This window comes from Stegastes partitus, unplaced genomic scaffold (genome assembly GCF_000690725.1).
Source record: "Stegastes partitus isolate 25-593 unplaced genomic scaffold, Stegastes_partitus-1.0.2 Scaffold470, whole genome shotgun sequence".
Classification (NCBI taxonomy): domain Eukaryota; kingdom Metazoa; phylum Chordata; class Actinopteri; family Pomacentridae; genus Stegastes; species Stegastes partitus.
The window spans coordinates 250025-268346 of NW_007578201.1; the positions used below are offsets into that span (position 1 = coordinate 250025).

Below are 18322 nucleotides of genomic sequence, written 5' to 3' on the forward strand. Positions count from 1 at the left end.
ATTGATGACATACAACGTCAGGCTGCATGCTTGTCTTCTTTTCTTGTCTTCACCTTATTTTTATTTATTTTTTTGGTTTTAATTATGAGCATGGCATTTTCCTTTTATGGTTAATCTATTGCTTATTTTCCTGATTAATCAATTAACTGATATTCAGTTTAGTGTCATAGAGAAGGAAAGACACCTGAAAATATTCATATTTAAGAAGCTGGAATCAGAAAATTTAGATTTTTTTCGATGAAAACATTGGTACACTCATTACTGGATGGGATATTATGAATGTTTTATTGTGAGTGTGTGACACTGACATTGAAAAAAATCAACAGCATTGTTGAATATAGATGACAAGATTGCTTTCTGCATTGAATGGCACTTTCCAGTTTTAGCTTTCATAGCACTGACACCTTACAAAAGCATTGGTTTTCTTACGCATGCATCGTTACCACATATACTGACAGTTGCACTGTTGTTTTTTCCTCTTCCTGCCGCAAGGTAGGGTAAAGTCTGACACTAGAACCATCCTGGGACGACTTACTCTTTGCAAATTTACTATTTGATCAATCATTAATTCTAAACAGTAATTAAGTCTCTGAACGGACAATATTCATTTCATGTCTTTGGGATTTAGCTGTACATAGGAGTAATGGACAAATGGATCATTGGAACATAAAGATGAATGAACTTCTCATCACATCAAATGTGCAACCTAAGTCAATTTGTCCCTCCCTGTGGGTAAATGTGTATCTCACCGTTGCATTAGTCTAGTAAGTCGTGCATTGTGCGAACCTGTGGTTTCCTGCTTCTGTATCTCACCCTCCACCTGCATGATGCATTTATGAATGCAGAATGCTGCCTTGTGGGCTTGGATTTGATTTGGCTGATCTGAGCTGCTAGTCGCGCCTGTACTTGTCAGCAGCGTCTTTGAAAAGTGCGCATTCACCTTCTTCTTCCTGCTTTGCCCTGCTAAAGCTTGGGAGCACAAACACACATACAGAAATATAATTCATAGCAATAGTTTCCGATCTTTTCTGTCAGAGCCATGTTTGTTTCACATTTGTTTTTCTTTTTTGTGGGCTGGTGACATGATTTTTAAGATCGGCCCAATGTGCTAGAAACCAGTTTTTGTTCATTTGAAAAGGCTCAGTGCATCATTTTATTCCACAGGTGGTCACATCTCAGTGTCATGCTGTTTTCCTCCATTATTTTTTCCCAACAGGCTATAGCTCTGCCCCCCATAGCGAAATGGCCATACCAGAACGGATTCACATTCCACACGTGGCTCCGCATGGATCCTCTCAACAACATCAATGTAGACAAAGACAAGCCTTACCTGTACTGGTAGGTAGCACAGGAACAATTCAGTAATGTACTGTGATCAGTGAGATTAAACCTTTGCCCTTTGTTTTCCAGTTAAATATTTTAATTGTATTTAAACATGCTACTAATAGAATGCAGAAACGGCAGCTTGCGCAAGGAAGTAGTGCATGAAAGGTGGTGTTAAATAAGTGAAAATTCAGAGTGATAACAGCCTCACGATGATGTATTTGAAACCTACTGTACTGAAAGAGTGCAGCTTCCAGCCTCACACATGAAAAATGGTTGTGCGTCTCCCTCCAATTTTCCCTGTCGCTTCATCCATTGCTTCCTCTCTGAGGAGCAAGTAAAACAAGCTATCTGATCATCTTATTTTCAACCAATAATTAACTTCTGCCAAAATCTATTTTGCTCAACAGGGATCCATTTGTTAAAATGATAACCATGCCGGGCAGGCAAAGAGCTGCTTGAGAGAATCTGTAATAAAAGCTGCTCTTCGGCCCGGTGCCCTTTTAAAAAGAGATTAATTCACTAAATCACATGGAGGGGCCCCTTGTCACTGGGATACTGGCAATGATGGGAAGAGTCTATGAAGTTGAGAAATTGTTGTTTTCTGTCTTAATCCTTCTGAGGTTCCTTTTAAGCGTTTATCTTTTTTATCGGACACTATAACCCATGCTGCCCTTGGATGCAAACAGAAGTAAAGTTGTATTTTTGTGTTTTTTTCCCCCCTTCATTTCTTTTCAGTTTCCGCACAAGTAAAGGCATGGGTTACTCTGCACACTTCGTGGGAGGCTGTTTGATAGTGACCTCATTAAAATCGAAGGGGAAAGGATTCCAGCACTGTGTAAAATATGACTTCAAACCACAGAAGGTATGAAAGGAGCAAAAAGCAGAATACAGGGTAACACAGACAAACCAAATATTCATGCACATAAAAAAATAGAAATCCTGTTAATTGGATCACAGTAAGCATATGTCAACGTGAAAATAATCCATCACATGCACACACATAACAAATTTAGACCATGCTGTAAGAATGAACTGTCACATCTTACTCGACTCTGGGGAGACACAAAACTAGCAGACGGAGGAAGGAGGGCGATGGGAGTGAAGGATTATTCAATACTCTCAGTCCCTTCCAGGCACAGCACACACTCAACACCATTCCAGTCTGAGAGATCCTGTGCTGTTGGACAATTTAAAATTCTTTCTTCCCCTGGGCATGAAGGCACCACGTTACCTCAACAGACCTCAGGAGGACTCAAAAAACTCATTTTAGTTGATTTTACACTCCATTTTTAATACCTGTTCTTTCATGTCAGGAGGAAGCCATAATAACCTATTATTATTTCACTGCTTGTAAAGCTGAGGAGAAAACTAGAAGCGTAAGTATGTAGGTTCATAGCTTGAGGGGAGTAAGTCCTGAAATGTGATGGAATTATGCCAGTTGAGTAAGCACAAAGAGTCTCACTGAATGTTGACTTATTGATGTCATGTTGTGTGTGTGATTGATGTTCGACAAATACAATTTTCAAATACCCTGTTTTCCAGCGTGTGAGTGTTCACTGTTCTGTTGTTGCAGTGGTACATGGTGACTCTCGTTCACATCTACAATCGCTGGAAAAACAGTGAACTTAGCTGCTATGTGAACGGAGAGCTGGCTTCCTTTGGAGACATTGCCTGGTTTGTCAACACCAGTGACGTAAGTAGCAACAACACAAGAACGTTCTGTGCTGCTAGCAAATGTTCTTTGACGTATGCCAGCAGTGGGTGCTGCCATAAGTTCCTGTAATATTTTATATCTGCACACATTCACACACACAATTGAATTTCCCCTCTGGGATAAATAAAGTATTTTTCATTTCATTTCATTCATTTATTTCGTTCTCATGGATAATTAGCGGAATTGTGTGAAACTTTGGGAAATGATTTTTGCTTTCCCTCACCAAAAGTTAGATTAGAAAATTGATACCACTCTGATATCTGTAAATATGAAGTCGAAGTAGCAGGTCAGCAAAAGTTAGCGTAAGGACAGGAATCAGGGCAGGACTGCTAGCTTGTCTCTGTAAGGATGTTGATAGCTCGGCTAAAAAAGTTTAGTGAATCATTGACTGTTTGGTTTTGCAATGACTGAACAAACATGTAACTAGTTAATTTGTGAGGTTTAGAAATGCTGCTAGGTGGATTCTGTTACCTTTTAGAGCCAGGCTATGTGCTTCCCCCACATTTTAAGTTAAGCTTGTTGACTGTGTTATCAGTTGTCTTATCTAACTCTGCTGGAGAGCATCCATCCATCTATACACCACCTAATCCTTACCAGGACCGCAGGGGGGGTTGGAGCCTATCCCAGCTCACTTAGAGTCCATCACAGGGCTACACTTGGAGACAGACAACCAAGCACACTCACATTTACACATACGGACAATTTAGAATCCGCAATTAACCTAAGCATGTTTTTGGACTGTGGGGGAGGAAGCCGGAGAACCCGGAGAGAACCCACACAGGCACAGGGAGAACATGCAAACTCCACAAAGAAAGACAGAGATTTGAACCAGCAGCGTTCTTGCTGTGAGGCAACGCTGCTAACACCGTGCCGCCCTCCAACAGAATGAAAATGCTGAACTATTTCTTTACATAGGCCACTTCTGTTGATGAGTGCGTTCTGTGTCTGTTTGGAAACCCCCAACATTTGTAGTGAGAATTCCACATGCTTTCATACACTTGTACAATATATTGGGCGTGTGGGTGCACGTAACAGATTTTCTGTCAAATATTAATTTCATTACAAAAAAATAACAACAAGCCTCACGGTCACGCCTTTGTTTCTTTTAGACACATCTGATCTCATTCCATGCTCTCAGAGGGCTTGGAGGTAGAACCGTCCATCTTTTAGCATGAAAAGTACAGTGGAAAATGACTAAATATACCCCCTGTGCCACTGACACATCACCGTACAAACTCTGTCACAGGATTGCTTTCTGTCAAGCTGAGAAATGACGTTCAATCAAATTTTGTTTGGACGGAAAATGTTTCCGCTGCGTCTTATAATCCTCTGGATGTGTCAAAAAGCAAATTAGCTTCCTGATTGAGACGTGGTCTCATCATTCTCAACACCCATGCTTTTGCCTCACTGACCATGAACAGAGGACGATGGAACATTATTAGTGTGCTCATAGTTTGAGGCTGTCTTTTTCCATTTATAGCTACTGTTACCACAAATGTGCCTTTCTCCCCTGCTCTTTCTTTCTATTTTTGGTCTTGTTTATCCATCCTTTGTGCCTTCATTCCTTAATTCCTTCCTCCCTTTATACCTTTTTTTCACCTTTCTGTTATTTCCTTTTGTACTTCCTCAATTCCTACCTCCCTCTCTGTATCCTCCTGCTGCAGACGTTTGACAAGTGTTTCCTGGGATCGTCTGAGACGGCAGATGCCAACCGTGTGTTCTGTGGACAGATGGGGGCAGTTTACCTGTTTGGAGAAGCTCTCAGCGCTGCTCAGATCCTGGCCATCTATCAGCTTGGTCCAGGCTACCAGGTTGGAAAGCACAAAACCTGAGATGTCTATGCAAGAGTGACATTTAACATAAATATATACCATTTGTTGAAAACGTTTTAACATAGTAATTAACTTTGATCATTATAAAATAGAAATTTTCAGTGATTTTCAGTTTAATATATTGTTGTCATGTCTGGGAGCATTACAGAAACAAATACAGAAACTGACACACTTGTTCTAGCTGCTTATAAGAAATGTATATTTGCTTGTAAAGTCAAAGAAGTAAATAGTCTTTAACTTGTTTGGACTCTCTGTTAAATAGCTGGATAAGCAATAAACAGCAACCAAGAAAGCTGGAGAATGCTAAATCAAATTTGACCCTACAAGCTCTGCAGTCTTTGCTGTTATTATTCTGCATTTAACCATAAACATAAAAAATAAAGACAACGTATTCATTAAACTGATAATTGTTGGATGATACAAGTTTGCATGTAAAACTATATTGAGCTTAATGCTTATATTAATTTTGTAATCTCAGAAGATGCTTGGTTAATAGAAAAAAAGAGATACTGGCTGCTATTTTATCTATTCCATGACTGTTGGATGATATCTTTCACTAAATCCCCCCCCTTTCTGATCATTTTCTGTTTCTTTTGCCTAGGGCACATTCAAGTACAAGGCTGAGAGCGACTTGTTGTTTGCGGAGCATCATAAGACCTTACTGTATGATGGCAAGCTGTCTTCTAGTATTGCCTTCACTTATAACCCTCGAGCCACAGATGCCCAGCTCTGCCTTGAGTCCTCCCCCAAGGACAACGCCTCCATTTTCGTCCACTCGCCCCACGCGCTCATGCTGCAGGTAATTATTCCCACAGCGTAACGTTTAGCATGCATAGCACATGAGAGCCTTTCCCCTCGGAGCCGGGGGGTTGATACAGCTCGGGTTCCCATTATTTTACGTTAACCTAAAGCCACCATGTTGCACAGACATTAAGGCAATGTCACTGCAAATTCATTCACCACCTGTGCACCTGCGCCCTTCCCTCCCACTGTTCCTTATGTACCACTCTTTACTCTTTCTTTCTTCCTGCGCGATAATGAAAGTGGCCCAGTTGGCATCTTTTCATTTTAATAGCCTCATTAGGGCAGAGTTGCAAATGTGTTGAGCCAGCCAGACTGCTGCAGCTGCTGAAAAATGCCACGCTGGTGCTCTAATTATAAAATTGGCTTTCTCCACGAGATTTAGTTTGTAACTACATCCAAGTAGTTGTGCATTTTTCTTTTCTGGAGGAGGTGGTGAACTTTGCAGAAATGTTCCATATGCTTCTCACCAATATCCCCATGCACACACATCACACACAAACGTGCACACAAAAACACAGAAACATACAGTGCACGCACAAAACAGTTTCTTCGTTCACGTCGAGTTTTCTTCTCTCAAGCACTAATTGAGTTTTCTCTCATGCCCTCTCATCAAAGAACATGCTTTGTTTCCTTTGTGGGGGAGGCTTTTGCTGCCACACAAACATATGCTCCCTCCACAACACAAACACACCCACTGCCTGTGAAATATGAATGAATATGTGACCTACTGTATATTTTCAGCTTTTCTATGCCATGCTGAAAAAAATCCAATCCTATAGAGATGGAAAAGGATTTTCGAAGCCACGTCTGGTGTCTCAGCATACAAAAGAAAAAAAACAAGACCTCAACTTATTCAGCAGAATACTAAGCAGTATACGAAGTTTCTAAACATTTTCAGGTGCTAGTCAAGAAAGGAAACAAAACTAAAAAACTATTTGCTTTTCTGATCATGAAATCTGAAAGAAAACAATCAGAATTGCAGAACCATTATTTGGGTTTAGAGCTCACTGCGTCTAAGATTGTGATCATTTGATTTAAAAAAAAAAAAAATGTTATTCACTTTTGACTGTGTAGTTACCTTCAAATATGCCAATACATGGAACCAAATGGTGTCACATCACTATGATTCTCTGAACAAACATCTGTGTGACCCATATACAAAAGTTGTCGCATATTAAATGTGGCTATATATATATGTGTGTGTGTGTTTCTACAGGACGTGAAGGCTGTGGTTACTCACTCAGTCCAGAGTGGCATACACTCTATCGGCGGTGTGCAGGTCCTCTTCCCCCTGTTTGCACAGCTGGATTATTGCCAGCCCTCCAGCCATGAGCTGGACACCTCTGTCTGGTAATACCACATGCAATACTAGTACACTGAGCTATGAGCAGTCAAAAGATGTTTGCTTTGTATCTTTAAGCCACTGTGACTGTATGTAAGACATGATTAATATTAGGGCTGCAGGTCTATTTGCTGTAAAGTTGCAGAAACATTTTTTTGCTTTGAGGTTAACTGCAGTTATTCAACTGTAGAAATGTTTGTGCTAGTGTCCTGAGAATATACAAGTTTGGTACATACATTATAGCCGTAACTACTAGTATTATTGGATTTCTAATTACATATTTAATACTGTAAGCAACTTCACAAATTATATGCTGTAAATGTAAAAATTTGAATGTGTGCAAGGCATAATTTATTTAAATTTTCATCTGTTCCTCTCAGATTACTGCAAATGATATTAATGATAAACTGGCATTGCCCTGATCTAAATTAGCATTACGTAAAGCTGAAAAAAAAAAAAAAGGTTCATGACATCTGATGGGATGTCTTACTTTTAAAATTGCTGTGTGATTGTATCTGCTGCCCCCGAGGTGATGCTAACTAGAATCTGTTTTCCCAGCACAATGAGGACACAACACCCTCATTCAATCACATTTCATGTAGGATATGCCCTTGACAGTCAGGGCTTTGTCAGCAGCTTACATAGATTATTGTCACTGTCTAACTTGCAGTCTCTCCCTCTCTCTTTGTCATTGTTTGTGTGTCTGTTTGGCTCCTAGCTGCACTTTGCTATCCTTTGTGATGGAGCTCTTGAAGAACTCAGTGGCTATGCAAGAGCAAGTCTTGGCCTGCAAAGGCTTTCTCGTCATTGGTTACACTTTGGAGAAGGTGAGACAAACACAAATTGGCTCAGCTGGCAGAGAAATACACAGGAGAGCTATCTTCCAGTACCAGTAGCCGTACTCAGAATGACCCCAGCACAGTAATAAGGCTGATTTTGATTCCCTTCCGTTGCAAATACACTGCCATAGACACACACCAACATAATATGAGACAGACTGTGTTATCCCTTGACTGTATTTGGAGGTCACAGCTGGTTTGTGTGCTTGTTAGGCAGAAGAGGAGCTCCTCCTCATCTTTCTCTGCGTGTGTCCTTTCCCTCCCCTTCTCATGTTGCAACTTTTTTTTACCTTTGTGCTTTCCACATCTATGGAATTTTTTCACCTCCAATAGTGAAACTTTGTGCCTCCCTGTCTTCCTCTCTGGTCTCAGTCTTCCAAGGTACATGTGACGCGGCCCGTCCTGGACATTGCCCTGGCCTTTTCGAGATACCTTAGCAACTTGCAGAATGGCATCTTGCTGCTCAAACAGCTGTGTGACCACATTCTGTTCAACCCTGCCATCTGGATCCACGCCCCTGCCAAGGTAACATGACGACCACCTACACAGCATTGTGTTGTTGTGCATTTCGTTAAATTTGTAGAAAGGGAGAAATTACTTTCCAGCTGTAGATAGACCAGATTTGTGTGTTCTATTTACAACCACTGCACACAGACGTGCACTCTTATACAGACTACTCTTCTTCTGTGTGCTCTTGCCCTAGATTTTATTTTCAGTGTTTGAGAGTTCAGCGTGGAGTTCAAGGTTATTCCTTCACCTGTGACTCAGTGATTGCTATTTAAATGAGAATGTCTTGGCTAAACCCTTAGGGGCTTAGAAGCATCCACTTTCTCCTCAAAGGAATGGAAAGCTAGGACACACTAAAATTGGATTATTCCACTCAAACTGCACTCAAGCCCAAGTTTCCTTTAACCTTTCAGGTGCAGTTGACACTCTACACCTACCTTTCGACGGAGTTCATCAGCACAGTGACCATCTACAATGCCATTCGCAGGGTGGGCACTGTGCTGCAGGTCATGCATACACTAAAGTACTACTACTGGGTTGTCAACCCTCAGGATCGCAGTGGAGTCATCCCCAAAGGCCTAGGTGAGACTGTACACAGAATGCAGAAACATGTTGTTTATGCTGTGTAATGCAGTGCAGGTGTTCCCATTTCTTTTCTTGCACTGCTTTCAAATGTGCATACAGGATGTGCTTGTAACTGTAGATCTCACTTGCACATGTTGTCATCCCCCTTAAAAAATAGGAGTTCCCGCATACAGACACAAACTGCACTTGTATTTTCTCACTGAAAGTCCTTTGAGTGACATATCAGGGGGAAAAACAAAAGAAAAAGAGATTACCTTATAGTTTCTTTCTTCATCCTTGTGGATAGTTATTAGCCACATTCAACAGTCATTGCATGCTGTTTGCGGTTTCAGATGGTCCAAGGCCAAACCACAAGGAGATCCTGTCCTTGCGAGCCTTTCTGCTGTTGTTTGTGAAGCAGCTCATAATGAAGGTAAGCATCGTTAACTCTTGGAGAACTCGCAGTTCTTGTTAGATGTCAGCTGGGTGATTAAAGACTTGGGTTATCATTGCATCTGTCTGTTGGTAAATAATATGCTGTGCAGTTAATGATGCTTGGGGATACTTGATTTCTTTAAATCTTTGTTGAAACTAGCAAGTGTGAAAATGCAATCAAACACTTTAATGAGCGGATGTTATGTGAAACTATCCTCATCTTTTCCTTTTGTTGACTTTGATGTAGAACCAGAGAAAGGTCAGATGTATTGCTTGTATGCTGCAGTTTTAAGTATTTTCTAAAATAATCTCAATCTAGTATTTTGTCATGTTGAGAATGTTGTAATTGGTTGCACCTCATCTTCAGGCTTTGTTTTAATGTAGAAAACAAGCAGTTAAGTCATTAGTGAAATGATCTGTGCAATTACATTGCAGGATCATGGAGTGAAGGAAGACGAGCTACAGAGCATCATCAACTACCTCCTTACCATGCACGAGGTAGGCATGCTGCTCATGAAGCAGTTTCCAGCCAAGGAAAGGCCTTGCCACTAGATGGCAACATAATACCACTGTCCTGTACTTGGTCTCGCCACCATCTGATACGCAGAGCAAGAGCAAACAATTCCTGTTGCTAAAGGCAGCATTACTGTTCCTTGTTATTTTTCCAAGTCTGCCAGTTTGAGGTCCTGACAGAAATGGGTTTGTTTACAGTGGAGTGATGCATAGCAAATGAATCATTCAGATCAATCAGTAACACAGTGAGCCTAAAGGGTGATTACAACGCTGCCTGGAAAACCACCATCATGTAGCAGCCTTTCATTTTATAGATAACATATTGTAATTCTGTAGTTCAGATGTATGTGATATATTCCATGTACAACTGCTGCTACTGCCGCTACTATACACTGCAGGAGTAGAAATATCAATGACTGACTAGATACGTGTTTGCTTTTATCTTTAATTTAAATAGACAGTTAAGTATAAACTTCTAGTTTCTCATTTAGGGTATCATTTAAAAGTCTTTCCATTGATTTTCATGCATACTACAATAGCATTACCTCTCTTCCTCCATGTTCGACAGGATGACAACCTCATGGACGTACTGCAGTTGTTGGTCGCTCTGATGTCTGAACATCCTGGATCCATGGTGCAGGCCTTTGACCAGCGAAATGGCATTCGGTAGTGATCAGCATTTTAAATGCGTATTTTCTCAGTGTTTGCTTTTGCTTTTGCTCAAAATAAAGATGGTCAAAGTTGGAGTGAATTATTTTATTTTTCTAGCTTTATGTGACGCATTAAATTGCAAAAAATACATGTGCTAATTGTTATTTGTTTCATTAAAAAAATTATCAAATTGTATTTTACAAGTAAAAATGTGTTTTTGGTTTGTTCATGCTGTTTAATTACATTTTTCCCCCCCCCACAGTGTGATTTACAAGCTTTTGGCCTCAAAAAGTGAGGGAATTAGAGTCCAGGCACTCAAAGTCATGGGCTACTTTCTGAAACACTTGTCACCAAAGTAAGTAGCTAAAATCCTCCTCAGTATTTTCACAGACAATAGAAACTGTTGCTGTAAAATAAATCTGTGCTGTTTGGTGTGTATCAGAAATGTCAGTATAAACAGAGGCGCAGATTTTTGCCTAAGTAAAGCAATGCAATAATTAAAGGAGATCAGTGCTTCATTTTGATGCCTTTGATGATAGCACATGAGCTACAGTTTCCTTAACAGCAGAGTCCCTGGTTTGACTCCTGGCTGGCTGCATCTTTAATGGATATCATTCCCTGCTCGCTCTTCCTCCACATGTCTTATCTCTCTACGCTGCACTCAGTACACTGTCAAGTAATTGCAAAAAAAGAAAAAAATTAAACGACGATTTAGAAAACAGAGAGAATGCGGATCCACAGCTTTTTTTTCACTTCACATTTCCTTATAGTTGCTTATATTTATTAGTTTAATGCAGTTCTTAAAATGTTAAAAGAAAGTTAGCATTCTAATAATCATAATGTTGAGGATATTAGTGCTTCTGAAACAGCTGTAGAATATCGTAGCTCACAGAAGAACCTAATTACATGGCTAAATTTCAAAATCGCTTTCGAACTGGTTCATGTTAACTTTGTTTATTTCGCTGCAGGCCTCACTGTCAAAAATAATCCTAAACAACTAAATAACAACTAAATGAACTAAAATGAAAAAAATCTAAATAAATAAACTAAAATATCGTGAAGTCTTTTTGTCCGAATTAGATTCAGTGCTGTTGTTCTGGGTATTAATTCTTGATGAGGTTGACGAGTGTGCACTCTAATGTGGGAGTTCAAGTAACAGCTCTATTCTGCTCCTGGCAACGGTTTTCAAGTCTTGTGATCCAGATGCAAGAATGCTTGTTAAACTATCTGCAAATAGTTCACAGTTTTTGTGGCCGAGCTACAAAGCAAAAATTGGAGCTGATGAGTGATCAGAGATGAAAGCTACGAAGAGCTTTCAGTGAGGAGCTTGTGCTACTTAGTCGGCAGGGATTCTCTTTTACATTTCCTTCATGTCAAGTACGAGCTGGAGCTCAACAGATTTAATCAGAAACTCCCGATTTTGCCGTTTTCATTTCTCAAAATTCACTATAGTCCTTTTTAACATGATTTAATATTGCTTTTGAAATAAAAATGACAGTGATGGTGATTCCATTTGTTCATATGAAGCTAGTTTTGTGTGCAATTTTACAGTTTACACAATGAAATGCATTAATGTCTGATACAGCAATAGTTTAAGCGAATTGCGATGTTTGTTAATGAACCTTTGACCTTTCACTCTGTGATCAGGAGGAAAGCCGAGGTCATGCTGAGTCACGGCCTGTTCTCTCTGCTCACTGAGCGCCTGATGCTCCACTCGGGCCAGTTCACCATGACAACCTACAACGTGCTCTTTGAGGTCAGTCTGCCTACGTTCACACTCCAGGCCTGTGCTTACCGCATTGAAGTGATCTTCATAGACAATAATGACACGCGATAATAACCTCTTTGTTAAAGTGCGCAGAAGTGTTTATTTTATTATACGTAATATGTGTGTGTGAGCTGCATTTGGGCCTTGTTATCTAATCTTTGTCAGATGCTTCTACTTCGTGTGAAAATTTAATGACTTACACGAAATAATAAATCGGCCGGCCACCTACAGCAACTTGATTTGACAATTTTCCAGAAATGTGATAGTGAAACATACACATGGCTGTGTGTTTTGTTTCTTTGTTATTGTTAAGACTTATGCAGACATTTATGACTCGAAATCCCCTCTCTGTCCTCCCGGTAGATTCTTACAGAGCAGATCTGCACTCAAGTGATCCATAAACAGCATCCGGACCCCGACTCCACTGTGAAGATTCTCAACCCACGTAAGTGCCTCCTCTGCGCCACACTACTCTCCTAAATCATCCGCCACGGCGTACCCTCTACATACCTACAGCTCCATGCTGCAGGAGGATATTCCCTGTGGAACCGTGCGATCGCTATATACCGTCAAACAAATGAAGCACATAAATTTTGCAGCCAGAGTGTATTTTCATACTACTGGAGCTCAGATGTAAACCAAGCACGAGGAAGGTGCAAACATTTTGTGTGACAAATATACACACAACTGCTAGTTTTATGGAGCCTCAGTATTATTTTTCACCACGATTAATTTACTTATAAAGGAATGATAAATGTAATAGAATTAAGATTATATAAGATTATATATTCTATTGTAGTTTTGTGTAAATAATTCCATCTATTATTTGATTACATTTCAATGGTTTTAGATTTTTTTAAATACATTTTTTAAAATTCTATTATTTTAAAAGAAGACTAAAAATTTTTTGTTCCATGCAGAGTCAATATGTAATAAGACAGTTTACTGGTATGTGTATGTATTTTGTTTTCAAACTTGTGCATTACTATTTTTGTGTGTATGCTATAAAACTATTCTAACATTTATTACTATCGTTACTTTGCTATTATTGCGACTATTATTACGTGCTTATTTGTGACCTGTCAAAAAAGGCAAAAAAAACATTTAAATATACATACAAGCATCTGTATGTGTATTTGTTACTCTGCATCTTTATCTTATATCACTCTATACTCCCACACTTTCAAACCAGTCTGTATCTTTTCATTTATTTATTTTTTTCTACCGGTATAGGCTCATTTTTTATAAGCAGCAAAATAACAAGCTGAAATGGTGGCTTTGATCACCGTTTCCATTCTATATTTTCAGACTGTTACTTACATCCAATTTCACGTCAGCTCACAAAATCTTTTCATGTGTTGAAATCTTAAGTATTCATTTCAACTAAGAAAAGAAAACATCCCACGCTCTTTCAGACTGCTGCTTTCACGCACACACATGCACTTCTATGCACACGCATAGAAAAACAGCTTTAATCAGTTTGAAATCCAAGCACTTGGTATAATCACAACCAAGGTTTACTTCCAACCAGCCTTAATCTGACAAGGTCTTGCTGTAGTCACACATTGATTATCTTAAGCCTTTATTGTGTTAAAAACTCTCCTACCCAACCATCCTAGACAGGCGGTATATATCATAGAAACCTTGTATGGGTTTGTGCATGTGAACGCATTCAGTGGAACACAGAGCGGTGGTCTGTTTCTCCTTTGCCGTGTATTCTCTTGATTTAATCTGCGACAAACTCCCAAAATGGCCCCCTGATTGCAGTCTTTAGTAACGTCAGAGCCAATCAAACAAACCGAGGAAGTACCGTTTCCCTCAAATTAACTCAAGGGAAAAGAACCAAGAGCAAATGGAAAAAAGACGGGAATACGCCATCCCTCCATCCTCATTCCCGGTACATGCTGGGGTAATTTTCTGGCGGTAAAGGTTCAGCGACTCATAATTTGAGTGACTAAGGCGTAGAAACAACACAACTGTCTGCCGGGGCAAAGGGGCATCGGTTAGCGCCAAGGTCTGAAGAGACAAGTGAAATCCAAGCCCTACCGTCTCTCTACTCAGAGCAAATGGACACTGACATTGTCTAGATAATTCATCTAAACAGTCAGTCTCTTTGGTTTAACCGAAGCCAAGCCTTCCAGAAGGGCCTGCGACTCGGGCTCTCTTGTTTGAAACAATACCAAAACCATTACAGTATGATAAAGATCAATGGCGCAGACTTTCTATTCTCCTCTGTTCTGTTTTTCTTACCACAGGCGCAGATTTTCAGGTGTGTACAGCCGGGAGTTCAGATAGTTTGTGACACAATGATTTGCACATGTTGAGACCAATGTATGATATAGTTGTTGATTTGTGCAGTTTCCCCTTCCGCAACTGAGACGTTTTCTATCCAAACAGAAATGCTGGAAAATTCCAAATTCAACTTTTAGTTTATAAGCCTTGAAAAGGCAGTCTGCTATAATGTATTATATTACAAAATGAACAAAACAGACATAGTGTTTTAATATTTTCTGGCACTGATATCTTCATTTTTTTTTTTCAACTCTATAAACATTTTTCATCTCTGGCTATAAACAGAATGGGTATTTTTCTGTTCCAGAGATTCTGAAGGTAATAGCTGCTCTCCTGAAGAACTCTCCCCCATCCCCCGAGAGCATGGAGGTGCGCAGGGTCTTTCTGTCAGACATGATCAAACTGTTCAACAACAGCCGAGAGAACCGCAGGTAAGAATTCGACCACTTTATAGGATAGTGAAGCACATCACACGCCAGTCCACGTCCAAGTGTTTACATGCCGGCGGGATTCACACTCGCAGTGCTACACCACCTTCTCATGGCTGTGTACTTTGTTGTTTCAGGAGCCTGCTGCAGTGCTCGGTGTGGCAGGAGTGGATGCTCTCCCTGTGCTTCATCAACCCTCGAAACAACGAGGAGCAGAAAATCACAGAGATGGTGTACGCCATCTTCCGCATCCTGCTCTACCACGCCATCAAATATGAGTGGGGCGGCTGGCGCGTCTGGGTGGACACCCTGTCCATCACCCACTCCAAGGTCAGAGCGCTCATTATATCCATGCGCTGCTCACACACACAGTAACACACACGCAGGTTAAACACAGATTTGTTTATCTTTCTGTGTGAATTTTCTTATTTATCCCCATCTGTTTCTTTTTTGTTTTTTTTGTTTTTTTTACATTTATTTGCATTGAGTTTCTCTTCTTTTAACCTCACACACTCTCTGTAGCAAACACACATACACACTCCCATCTTGCAGCAGCATCGTGGGCCTAAACATTCACTACATAACTGTAACCGTAACACTCATCCTCAGTTTTATTCCTGCCAGACGGACAGCGATATTCAGTCAAAGCCATCAGTGCTGTCACCCATATGTTTGGTTTAAGAAATTAGAGAGCATTATCGTCTAACTCTCTAACTTGCAGCGTGGGCTTGCATAGTAATTGAACTCTGCCTCTCAGTGCCCATCAGATTAAACTATGGAAGCTATATAGTGATTATAATTTAAAAGCTAGTTGCAGTATAAACCAATTGCAATGAATCCCTTCAGCCCTTCCTCTCTTTATTTATGTATGGAGTCTCTCTCTTTCACGTTGCACAGATAAAAATAAACTTCTGGCACTTCTTATTTCCAAAAGCCGAATTCAAAATAGTGCTTTAGAAATTCAGTGTTGATATCGTATTACGCTACTCTGTTCCAGAGCAGTGAAGTAATTGAGGCTGGTGTCAGATTGTGGTCTGGGGGGTTTTTAAGCCTGGCAGATTGAAAGTTGAGTTAAAGAAGTGCTTGTGATATGAGACGCTTCACTGTAAGGTGGAGTGCTGTGAGCGCTGGCGTCCAATAGGGGGCACAGAAAGACTGCCTGGGAGATTAGCAGTGTGAAGGCAGCAATTAGCAGGATGGTGTGTATTGTATGCAGGATGCTCTGAACTCCCAACGCCACTCCTCACATCTGAATGCTGTGGAACTGTCTCCCAGTTGCACTGAAAATACAATGCACAAATAAAAGCCATGTGAAATAATGTATGCCAGACAGTATTTGTCAAGGCCAGTATTTGATGTACGACAAGAGAAGGAAAATCTGCTAAATATGTTATAGGACAGTGATACTAGAACTGTGACAAATGTTGTGCATTACTCTATTGTACTGGCATTGCATTATCATTATGATATTTTCAACAGAATATTGCGTTTTCTTGGACAGTAACCAAAAATGCCAGTGCAAATGTATTCTGACATTTTGTTCTGCTTAATAATAACATGTAGGATTAACGCTGTATTGTGTTGCTCTCTCATTTTGCGACATAACTAATGTCTAGCCTGACGTTGTGCAGAAATTGTTTGTACACCACAGGCTGTTATTGCCTTTTTCCTATAATTGCACAAGATTAATGCTGTTTCTTCTTGACTGCAGTTACAATGCCATCCGGCAGAATTTCAGGCATACAATGTGTGTAAATAAACCAGTGCACTTGTAAGATGTGAGATATACACACACACAAACACACACAAACACACACCCACCATGCAGGGACCCGCCGGTGAATCGGATAGCTGCAGCGGCTGCTAGCCACCAAGATACATGCATCTGCTATAAAAAAAGCTAAAGAAACTCAATTGCAATTTTATTGTCCCGTTTGATAGATTTCCTGCCACCTTTGTAGCACCAAAGCTGTTTGTCACTGTTGCTCTCTCCTCCCACTGCTGCAGGGCTGTGTATGTGCACATGATTGTGTGTGCGCACATGTGTGTCTGTGTTTCAGTGAGTGTGAGTTACCAGGCACATTTTCTCTTTGCCCTCCTTCTCTCTTGGGCTCCAGCAAAAGCCCTTTTCTCTGAGCCCATTGAATATTCATCGGAACTGTGTGAGAACAATCAGAGAAACAAGGCCTCATAAATACAACCCGCCCACTGGGAGCCTCTTGATAAGTGCATATATGCATTCACAAATACATATTTGCACGCTTCCCCCTTTACAAAGACTTTATGATTTACTTTGCCTCGTGTCAACCTTTGTGAAATTGTCAGTTTACTATGTATTGAGGTAATATGCCTGAAGCTGAATGTATGTTTTCACTGCTTGTTGAGAGTTGTCTCTGACTCACAATGTTTGCACTGCATTTTCCATTAATGAATTATGTTTTTTGTATGCCATACATGGCATACATATATATTTTCCTCATTAGTTCCATGAGCCAAGGAATCTGCATTGGTGTCTAGCTACAAAAAAAAGGAAAAGTGTTTGAATTATTCACATTTCTGGCTTTTCAATGGAATGTTTATTGATGGATGCTAAAAGCAGGATGAGAAACAATACTTTTCATGCTTGTAGTTGTGCCTTTGATTTCTTCAGTACTTATTGTACACTGGCAATGAGCACAATAGTAAATACAGTAACAGTTCACGTAGAAGAGAAGATGTTGATAAGATGCGAGAGAACAAGTCAAACTGTATTGTGTTTCTGTGTGTGTGTCCATGAAAGTACACGTATACACCCCAACGTCAGTCGCTAGCAAGTCAGTGTATCTGCATGTGCGTCTCTCTGAACAGACAGATGTTCCTGCAGGTGGGCACGCTGACACAACAGCCCTCCCACTCTGGGCCCACACACCCCACCCAAGGTGCCCCTCGTCCATCTCTGCACACAAATCAGTTTGAGAACAAGGAGATCTCCAAAAGAGAGACATTGGGGCGTGAAGGTCCCACTGCCCTTCACACTCCCGCTGTCAGCTAACTTCATTACACCTGTCAGACACTTCCCTGCAAAGATAAATATGAGCAAACAGATCTTTGACAAAATATTATGTACATGAAGGTATTTAATTCAACTCTGGAATTAATTATTCTGCATTTTAGAGTTTGTGATGGAATGCTAAACATTAGAGTTGAATAGTTTGGCCATACAGTCTTTGCCTACAGTAATTATTGAGACATTACCCTCTCAAGTCCCAAGCTGTTGTTCCAGGCAAAGAGTTTCAGGCAGATGCATTGACAAGTGGACAAAGGAAGA

At 40.3% G+C, this 18322-nt stretch overlaps 1 protein-coding gene across 3 annotated transcripts in view; it reads left to right on the forward strand.

Moving 5' to 3' along the window:
- Window positions 1-18322, forward strand: part of lrba (LPS-responsive vesicle trafficking, beach and anchor containing) — a 190040-nt gene that overhangs the window by 30809 nt on the left and 140909 nt on the right. For all 3 annotated transcript variants that reach the window (XM_008286789.1, XM_008286792.1, XM_008286791.1), the window contains exons 5-21: window positions 1217-1338; window positions 2062-2188; window positions 2900-3019; window positions 4705-4851; window positions 5474-5671; window positions 6893-7026; window positions 7737-7845; window positions 8230-8382; window positions 8778-8946; window positions 9282-9361; window positions 9799-9861; window positions 10445-10542; window positions 10790-10882; window positions 12175-12283; window positions 12659-12740; window positions 14895-15018; window positions 15153-15345. In XM_008286789.1, coding sequence (XP_008285011.1) covers window positions 1217-1338; window positions 2062-2188; window positions 2900-3019; window positions 4705-4851; window positions 5474-5671; window positions 6893-7026; window positions 7737-7845; window positions 8230-8382; window positions 8778-8946; window positions 9282-9361; window positions 9799-9861; window positions 10445-10542; window positions 10790-10882; window positions 12175-12283; window positions 12659-12740; window positions 14895-15018; window positions 15153-15345 — 2121 coding nt within the window. The remainder of the gene's footprint in view (window positions 1-1216; window positions 1339-2061; window positions 2189-2899; window positions 3020-4704; window positions 4852-5473; window positions 5672-6892; window positions 7027-7736; window positions 7846-8229; window positions 8383-8777; window positions 8947-9281; window positions 9362-9798; window positions 9862-10444; window positions 10543-10789; window positions 10883-12174; window positions 12284-12658; window positions 12741-14894; window positions 15019-15152; window positions 15346-18322) is intronic.